Source organism: Lactuca virosa, chromosome 5 (genome assembly GCF_052849685.1).
Source record: "Lactuca virosa cultivar CGN04683 chromosome 5, Lactuca_virosa_CGN04683_v6, whole genome shotgun sequence".
Classification (NCBI taxonomy): Eukaryota; Viridiplantae; Streptophyta; class Magnoliopsida; order Asterales; family Asteraceae; genus Lactuca; species Lactuca virosa.
The window spans coordinates 45,792-56,004 of NC_136430.1; the positions used below are offsets into that span (position 1 = coordinate 45,792).

At 42.4% G+C, this 10,213-nt stretch overlaps 1 protein-coding gene across 1 annotated transcript; it reads left to right on the forward strand.

The window, feature by feature from the left end:
• Positions 1-5,818: 5,818 nt before the first annotated feature.
• LOC145115360 (uncharacterized) lies at positions 5,819-10,003 on the forward strand. The gene is made up of 5 exons (XM_079051635.1): positions 5,819-6,645; positions 6,738-7,827; positions 7,915-9,102; positions 9,285-9,428; positions 9,530-10,003. The coding sequence occupies exons 1-5, from the start codon at positions 5,819-5,821 to the stop codon at positions 10,001-10,003; spliced, it is 3,723 nt and encodes a 1,240-aa protein (XP_078907761.1).
• Positions 10,004-10,213: the final 210 nt, after the last annotated feature.

A 10,213-nucleotide genomic window follows, 5' to 3' on the forward strand; every position in this document is an offset into this window, starting at 1 on the left:
ATAACTCCTGCATCTCTGGTGGCGCAAGGCGATAGGGCGCCTTGGCGATAGGCGCCGCTCCCGGAACCAAAGCAATGCGGAACTCCACCTGCCTCTCGGGAGGCACACCCGGGAACTCCTCGGGAAAAACATCCGGGAACTCACGCACTATCGGAACATCATCAACCGAACTTGGCCTCCCCGCGGCTACTCGTGTATCCATCACATAAGCTACAAACCCGCTGCAGCCCTGCTGTAGACTCTCTCTCGCTCTAGCTGCCGAACAGAACGCTGACCTAGATCGGGTACCCTCGCCGTACACCGTAAGCACTCCCCCACTAGGGTCTCATATCGTCACCAACTGTCGCTCGCAGTCTATAACAGCCCCAAATCGGCTTAACCAATCCATGCCCACTATGACACACACGTCCCCCATCGCAATCGGGACCAGATCTATCGGAAACTCAACCCCGAAGATCTCGAGTACACATCCTCGAATCACATCCGTAGCATACACCGCTCGCAAGTCAGCTATGGAAACTCGTAGAGGTCGACTCAACGCCTCCCGCTGGATACTGATGTGCTGACTAAACGCTAAAGACACAAACGACCGACTCGCACCCGAGTCAAATAACACCAAAGCAGGTACAAAACCCACAAGAAAAGTACCTACGCATATCATAATATAAGCACAATATCTCAAATTCAGCATAAATAAATGAAAGAATACATACCAGCCACAACATCAGGCGTTGCGCGGACCTCCTCCGCTGTCAACTGGAAGGCTCTCCCGCGAGCCTTCGGTGCCTCGGCCTTCATCGGCCGAACCTCAGTAGCTCGCACGGCAGCAGGGGCAGATCCCTGCAGTGCTCCCTGTGCTGTCCCCCGCAGCTGCGGACACTCGGCCTTCCGGTGTCCAGTTTGGTTGCAATGAAAGCAAACCAGGAACCCCTTGGGGCAATCCTTGGCTATGTGCCCCTCCTTGCCACATTTGTAGCAAGCACCTGATCGACAAACCCCATCATGTCCCTTACCGCACTTCCCACATGTGCGGCCCTTCTGGCCTCCAGATATCGAATCGGCGGGCTTTGCCCGCTTGGCTGCCGGCTGAGACTGTGCCGGCCGCCGATCCATCCCCTGAGACTCGGCCTCCTCCCTGGCCTGAGTCTCCAACTCAATCTCCCTCTTCCGGGCATTTTCCTGGAGCTCAGCAAATGTCCGGTAAGTCGAGTTCGATACGAACTCCCGAATATCCCTCCTCAGAACGCTCAAATACCGGCTCATGTGTGCCTGCTCGGTAGACACCTGCTCAGGGCAGAACATCGCCCTCTCATGAAACTTCCTGGTAACCATAGTAACAGAATCAGTGCCCTGCTTGAGGGTCAAGAACCCCTGAGCCAGCCGTTCCCTCTCCACCGGGGGAACATACTCGTCTCTGAACATGGTGGTGAATGTAACAACGTGAATTTTCAAAACAATTTTTCATTTTTAAATCATACTTTCAATCACATGAAAATCATAAATCATAATGTATCACTGTGTCATAACAAAACATGTCCCCAGAATCTCAATAACATAAACTCTATAAGTGTGTACGGATCATGCCGACGCCTTCCCGCGATCCTCGCTAGTACCTGAAACACATAACACAACAACTGTAAGCATAAATGCTTAGTGAGTTCCCCAAAATACCACATACCACACATACGCCTTTCCAGGCCATAACTCTATAGGATCTTCCGATCCATGTGTCTCAGGGGACTTTCGTCCCGAATCCCGGTAGACCTTCCGGTCCTACCCGTATCGACCTTCCGGTCCATAACCCCGTGACCTTCCGGTCCATATCATCTTGACCTTCCGGTCCTTACCATACATAACATACATAACACATACATATCACGTAACCGCATATAGCACATACATCTCATAGCATACAAGACCTTCCGGTCACACATATCACATAACCGCATATAGCACATACATCATAGCATACAAGATCTCACAGTCACACATAGGTACCCTTCCAGGTACAATATAGTGAGAAGAATCACCTCAATGAAGTCGGATAAACTTTCGTGCTCAACGTCCCGACTTAGCCTCCTCCTATTATTCAAATAACATCCCCGATCAATATTCTCTCATGATCTCATCTCTACAAATTGGGTAGAAGGCCATTCTACCCTTCCCTAAACTCTCTTGAATCAGTCTTGACCAGAACCCTAAGGTCAACGAAAGTCAACGGTCAAACTTTGACCCGAATCGTCGAGTGCACAAGGGCGACTCGACGAGTCCATGCGGGTCCTCTGAATCCTTTCAGCCTCTCTTGGCTCGTCGAGTCATCCTTCCACTCGACGGGTTACACCCGTCACGAATCACGGGGCAACCCCGACTCGAATCGTCGAGTCCACTTATGGACTCGGCGAGTTGCTCCCACAACAACTCTCAAATGACCTTCTGAGGTCAGATCTGCTTCTCTAAACTATAGATCTGGACTTCAAGTGCTCAAAGGTCACGTAAAGGTGCAACCTTTACGTGCATGCAACCCACATCAAGTCATAAATGGAGAAATAACTCTAAAAATGGCAACCTAGTCTCCAATCCTCCATGAACAAGCATAAAGCAAAATGGGAAAGGTTCTCTGGACCTCTATGGGTCCAGATCTGAGGCCTAACCCAGCAAGGGACCATAAACTCAACTCTTCAAGCCTTCAAAGGTTATAGAAAACCCTAAATCATAGATCATAACCTAAAACAGAAAGGAAGTTCGACTTGATACCTCAATAGTGTAGATCTGAACTTGAAAACTCTGGATCCACAGCTCCCTTGACCTCCTCTTGTTGGAAACCACTTCTCTTTTGCTAAAACACTCAAGAAATGGTGAATTAGCCTTTCTCTAGCACCACAAACGCCCTCTCTCTCTCTCTCTAGGGTTTCTCAGGGGTGAAATGGCCGCAATGGAGGCTATAAAGGCCTTTAAATAGGGCACATGCCCCGAGAATTAGGGTTTCACTTAACAGCGCGGACTCGCCGAGTTCACGCATCGACTCGTCGAGTCCTTCACTAAATCAGACCAGAAAATGCGCGATCCCACTCGGCGAGTCTGAACGCCTACTCGCCGAGTCCCTTTCTAAAATTCAATATAAATACTTAAAATAAGATACATGGGAATCCGGATGTTACAGTGAACCTCTCCCAGGTCACCTCTGAAATCTCTGCAAGAGTGAAGCTCGCCGTCACGAACTTCCACCAGTCCTTCGCTCCCAAGCGAAGCTGGTTCAGCGCGAACCGTACCCTCAGATGCTCCGGACATGAACACGTGTAGAAGCATCCCTCAATATCAGAAATCCATCTCATCGCAGCGATCGGATCCTGCGTCCCGTCAAACTCTGGTGGCTTCGTGTTGCTGAACTCGCGAAACAACAACGAGTCACCTCCATGGGGCCTGGCAGCAGCCACAGCTGCAGTAGCTGCAGCAGCCGCAACCTCAGTCACCGCTGCGTACCGCTCATCAAAAGTATCAATCAGTGTGGCCTTGATAGACCCAAACATCTCCGAAATCTCGGCTCGAATCGCCGCTGCCACCTCATCGTGGATCATCTGACGAAGCTCCTCGTCACTCACGCCGCTCGTCTCAGGTCTGTGGCGTGTCCCAACCATGATGTCTCTGAAACACAACATAATAATATCAGAGACTCGCTCGAGCATACTCGCACTCGATAACTCAACCCTACTTGTTCCCTAGTACCCTAAGGATTCTTACTTGGACTGCGCACTGATCCGGTGTCTTCAGTAGTACGGGCCCTATACTACCGTCCACACCGCATCAGTCACCCCAAGTCCTCCTCCTTGGATCCCAGATCCCAAGTACTCTACATCTCGCTAGCATAGGCTACCCTTCGGTAGGCCTCTCATAAGCTCCTCACTGCTACCTACTCACCCTCAAGCATCTCATAGCAGCAGAAATATTCCTAGGCTAAGGCATCACAAATCAGGCCACTCTAGTCCTAATATGAATACCTAGCCTACTTTAGCATAACATAACATATCATAACCTATCTCATAACACATAATGTAAGGGTATTTTGGGAAATCACCGTTCTGGCGCTGGCTGATCGTACACACTGCTTCCTTCTGTCTTTCTTAAATCCTTTTACTTCTTCAGAAAAAAATTGTTTATTTTATGAAAAACTTCCTCAAATCCTCAGTTTGAGTTCAAATACACCCGAAGGTGCATCCGAATCCCTCAAACCAAGACTCTGATACCAACTTGTAACAACGTAAATTTTCAAAACAATTTTTCATTTTTAAGTCATATTTTCAATCATCAAAAACAATATCAAACAAACTGTATCCAATGTCATCATAACAACAAATCCCAGAATCTCAAAACATAATCTCTATGAGTGTGTACGGATCATGCCGGCGTCTTCCCACGATCCTCACTAGTACCTGAAACACATAACACAACAACTGTAAGCATAAATGCTTAGTGAGTTCCCCAAAATACCACATACAACACATACGCCTTTCCAGGCCATAACTCTGTGGGACCTTCCGGTCCAAGTGTCTCAGGGGACTTCCGTCCCACAACCCTGGTAGACCTTCCGGTCCTACCCGTAATGACCTTCCGGTCCATATCATCCTGACCTTCCGGTCCATAACATCCTGACCTTCCGGTCCACATCATGATGACCTTCCGGTCCTTATCATTCATAACATACATAACACATACATCTCATAGCATATAAGACCTTCCGGTCACACATAGGTACCACTGTAGGTACAGTATAGTGAGAAGACTCACCTCAATGAAGTCGGATAAACTCTCGTGATCAACGTCCCGACCTAGCTTCCTCCTCCAACAGCTTCCTCTGATCAAATAGAAGTGGATCCAAGCTCCTCAACCCGCTTAGCTTGTTCCACCTCCTTCCTTCTTGCTAAAACACACAAGAAATGGTAAATTAGCCTTCCTATTGCACCACAAACGATCTCTCTGCTCTCTAGGGTTTCTCAGGGGTGAAGTGGCCGCAAATGGAGGCCATAAAGGCCTTTAAATAGGGCACAGACCCCGAGAATTAGAGTTTCAATCCACAGCGCGGATTCGTCGAGTCCATCCTTTCCGACTCGTCGAGTCCGTTCATTAATCCAGTCAGCACACGCGATCCTACTCGATGAGTCTACGTCTCAACTCGTCGAGTCCCTCCCTTTTACTCAAAAAAATGAATGATCAAACATAATACCTGGAAATCCGGATGTTACAAAGTGTATGTTCCTAAAAAGCAAGTGGAGGTGAAAATTAGCTCAAATTTTGATGATGTTGGGTCTACTTCTGGTAAGGATAGTCAAGAGGATTTTATTTCTAAAAATCCTTTTGATGTTTTAAATGATGAGATGGTTCTGAGGGATTTTTCTTATCTTGATGAAATGGATCAAGAGATTATCACTGGTAGTGTCCAGGAGTCAAACACCAAAGTTCAAGATGTTGATAAATGATGATAAGCTTCGGTTGTTGGAAAGTGAGGGGCACCAATCTAAGGCCTAAGCAAGAGGAAATTAAGAATGTTATTAGATCTAATAATTTGTCGCTTTTTGCCATTCTTGAATCTCAAGTGCGGTTTAATAAGCTTCAGAGGACTTGCAATTCGGTTTTTGGTAATTAGATGTGGATCTCAAATCATGAGTTTAGTAATAAGGGCACGCGCGTTATTATTGGTTGGGATCCGGAGGAATTGGTTGTTATGCCAGTTGAGTCCAATGATCAGGTAATGCATTGCAAAATCCTATTTATTAAAGATAATAAAAGGATTTTTTCGTCCTTCATATATGCTTGTAATTATCATATGGATAGAAGGAAGTTATGGGATTTTCTTGAGAAGCATAAAGTTGTGGTTGGATCTTTTCCGTGGCTGCTTGCTGGTGACTTTAATGTGACTAGAGAGCTTATTGATTCTACTGCTGGGAATTCTATTATCTCTAGAGGAATGGTGGATTTTAATGAATGTATGAATAAAATTGAAGTTCAAGATTTGAATAAAAATGACATTCACTTCACTTGGAATCAAAGACCGAAAAGGAGTAATGGTATTCTAAAAAAATTGGATCGTGTGATGGGGAATATCAAGTTTATTGAAGATTTTCCATGTGTTTTTGCGAATTTTCAGCCTTATCGCAATTCTGATCATAGTCCGATGGTGATCAAATTTCCGATGAAAAAGAAATTCAGAATAAGACCTTTTAAATTTGTTAATGCTATTGTGTTGAGAGATGAGTTCCTTCCTACAGTTGCTAAGTACTGGAATACTCATGTTGAAGGTTTTGATATGTTTCGATTATGTCAAAAGTTGAAGATTTTAAAAGTTCCTCTTCGAAAGCTGATGGCAAGTCAAGGAAATTACAGTGGAAAAGTTCAAAAATGCAGGGAAGAGCTGGATAAAGTTCAATTGGAGCTTGATTTGGATCCTTTTAATGTTGATCTCCAAAATGAAGAAGGTGCTTATTTGCAAGCTTTTATCAAAGCCAGTGAAGAAGAAGAGAGTTATTTGAAGCAAAAAGCTAAAGTGCAATGGTTAAAAGAGGGTGATTGTAGTTCTTCTTATTTCCATAAAGTGGACAAGGGCAAAATTAATAGGAATAGGGTTGAAACTATTCTGGATGGTGAAGGAAACTGGTTGGAAGGGGAAGAAGCTTATAAAAGGATAGTTGATTATTTCAGGGATTTTCTTGGGGTTGAACATAATGTTAACCCTATTGTTATCCTAGTAATCTTTTTCCTAATAGATTATCTCATTCTCAAGCTCATGATATGGTGAGAGATGTCTCATATGAAGAGATTAAAATTGCTTTGTTCGATATTGAAGATGACAAAGCTCCGGGACCTGATGGGTATTCTGCCAAATTTTTCAAAGTTGCGTGGGAAATAGTGGGTGATGACTTCCGCAAGGCTGTTAAAGAATTTTTTTGCAAAAAGAAAATTCTTAAGGAAATAAATGCTACTGCGATTGCTCTTGTGCCTAAAGTTCAGACTCCAGGGAAAGTTAGCGATTATAGACCCATTGCGTGTTGCAATGTGGTTTATAAATGTATTAGCAAAATCATTGTGAATCGAATCAGGGATCTTCTTGGGATTTTGGTCTCGGATAATCAGTCTGCTTTTATTCCTGGCCGATCGATTTTGGATAATATTCTGTTATCTCAAGAGTTGGTGCGTGGATACCACATAAAAAGAGGTTATGCTCGTTGTGCCCTGAAGGTGGACATCCAAAAAGCTTATGATACTGTAAATTGGAAGTTCCTGCAAACCATTCTTGTTAACTTTGGGTTTCATAGCTCTATGATCTCTTGGATTATGAATTGTGTTTCCACTTCTTCTTTTATGATTAACATTAATGGAAATTTTCATGGATTCTTCCAAGGAAAACGTGGATTGAGGCAAGGTTGTCCTTTGTCTCCTTATCTTTTTACTCTGGTGATGGAAGTTTTCAATTTAATTCTGAAGAGATGTATAAGGGAGAATGAGGGATTTAAGTACCATTGGAGATGTCATGCCCAGAATCTTACTCATCTCTGCTTTGCAGATGACTTGATGCTTTTTTGTCATGGTAATTCAAGGTCTATAAAGATAATCAAGGATGCTATGGATGAATTTGCTGGTGTTGCAGGGCTGATTCCTAACTTAGCTACAAGTCATATCTTCTTTGGGAATGTTAGAGAGCCTTTAAAAAAATCGATTCTTGATATTCTGCCTTTTGTTGAAGGCAAATTTCCGATGAAATATCTTGGCATTCCTCTCATTTGTACGAGGCTTTTTAAAAGAGATTGCAAAAGTCTCGTTGAAAAAGTGAAGTTAAGAGTCAATAACTGGAAAAATAAGACCTTGTCTTATGCTGGAAGACTTCAGTTAATAAGATCTGTTCTTGCTTCTCTTCCTGTTTATTAGGCTTCGGTTATGTTGCTTCCTAAGTCTGTTACTAGTGAGATTGAGAAGAGTATGAGGAATTTTCTCTGGAGTAGTGGTGATAATAGAAAAGGAGTTGCTAAAGTTTCTTGGGGTGAGATCTGTAAACCGGAAAAATTTGGAGGCTTAGGGCTTAAAAATCTCAACGATTGGAATATTGCTCTTCTTTCGAGTCGGAAGATTATAAGTGGGCATGATTCTCTTTGGGTAAAATGGGTGAAATCTTATCTATTAGACGGGAGGAGTTTTTGGGATATTGGAGCTAAAGATAAAATGAGCTGGAGCTGGAGGAATCTGTTAAAGATTAGACCTTGTCTTCGGGATTTTTTCTTTGTTCAATTAGCGAATGGGGAAAATACTTTCATGTGGTATGACAACTGGCATCAATTAGGACCTTTGAGTTATGTGTTGACTCCCAGGGAAATAGCTAATGCTGGTTTCAGTATTACTGATAAAGTCAATGATGTGATTACTCATGAGAATTGGTATTGGCCTAATGAATGGTTGAGAATCATTCCACAACTTGGAGATTTTCCTGTCCCTAGACTTGTTAGAGGGAAGAAGGATACGGTTTATTGGCTTAATGGAAGAAAAGATCCTGTTCCTTTTGCTGTTAAACAAGTTTCTAATACTCTTATTGTTCAAAACTCGAATGTGGGATGGCATGATCTTGTCTGGTTTCAGCAAAGAATCCCTAATCATTGTTTTATTTTATGGTTGGCTATTCTTGGAAGGCTGAGAACCCAAGACAGAATGAAAAAATGGAAATCTACTTGTGATTTCAGTTGTGCTTTCTGTAATGATCAAATTGACTCTCACTGTCACCTCTTTTTTGAATGTAAGTTTCCTATGGAAGTTTGGAGCAAGGTGAAGAGTAGATTGAATATCACTCATATGGATGGTAATTGGTTTGAGATCATTCAAGAACTTCAAATTACCCTCAAGAAGAAGAATATTCAGAATTTTATAAAGAAATGTGCTTTGGCTGCTACAGTTTATCATCTTTGGTGTGAAAGGAATAAGAGACTTTTTGGAAGAGAAAATAATGTTGTTGAAGTAGTTGTTCAAAGAATTATGGAAGATATTAGATTGAAGTTATTTGGTCTTAAATTTGGTTATTTGGGGCTGAATATCGAGATTTGTAAACAATGGAAAATCCCAGTCAAAAATGTTAATGGGTCTGGTGGGGATTGATTTAAGGTGCAAGTTGGTCAAAAGAAAGTTGTCGCAGGTGAGCTGCGATGAGATCAGATTGGCGAGAATAAAGAAGGGGTCTAATAAAAAGGTGTTATTGAGTAATTGGCAAAAAAGGTATTTGGGTAATTTAATCTTGATTTACTTGGATATTGAAGAGGAGTGGGGTTTGTTTCTCTTCCCCTGTTGTCGCAGGTTCACAAGGAAGAATGGATACAGTCGATTTGGAATATTTTATTATTGGGTCGAGAGGATTAATGGAAAGGGGCATATTGGGTATTTCCCAAAAATTGATGATTTTTGTCAGTTGTTCGAGCAGAGAGATGGTTGGTGTGGGATGAATAAAATTTGGGATTTTTTGATTGACAGTCTTTTTCCCTTTGTTATTAATTTGTGGAAGCAGGGGCATTTTGGTCAATTTTCTGTTTGGAATTCTTGGATTTGGAAGAATTCTAGTTTTATAAATGGAGTTTTCCTTTTTTATTTGATTAAAGGAATTTTCGGATATGGGAGGGCTAATAAGAAAGGGCAATCTGGGTATTTCTCTAAATTTGAAGATTTCTGGTCATGGTTTGAGAGAAGTGGTGGCTGGTGTGGTTCGAAGAAGGATTGGGAGTCTATTTTCGATGTTTCTTTTTATAGTTTGCATAATAATTGGAGACAGGGGTTTTTTAGTCTTATTCTTGTAAATATATATGGATTTGTTCTTTTTGAGTTTAATTCTTGGAGAATGAAGATTATTGAGATGAAGAGAAGTAAAGTTCGAAATGACTTGTGGCTCAAGGATAATGTTGTTGGTTGGAGATTGGAGGTTTTTGATAAAAGGAAAAACAGAGATCAATTTAATGCTATTGGCGGAGGTTTTTTTCTGTTTTGATGGAAGGGCATAATTGGAAAATCAGGAATTGGAGATATTTTTCTTTATTAATGAATTTGTTATTCATTTTTTCATTAAAAGAATTGACGGACATGAGATTTTTATCACTTTTTCCCTTAAAAGTGAATTGCATCTCGGTTTGATCCCGAGTGTCATTTGGTTTACGCCTTATGATGTGGTTTTAATTCATTTACATATGGGTTTCATTCC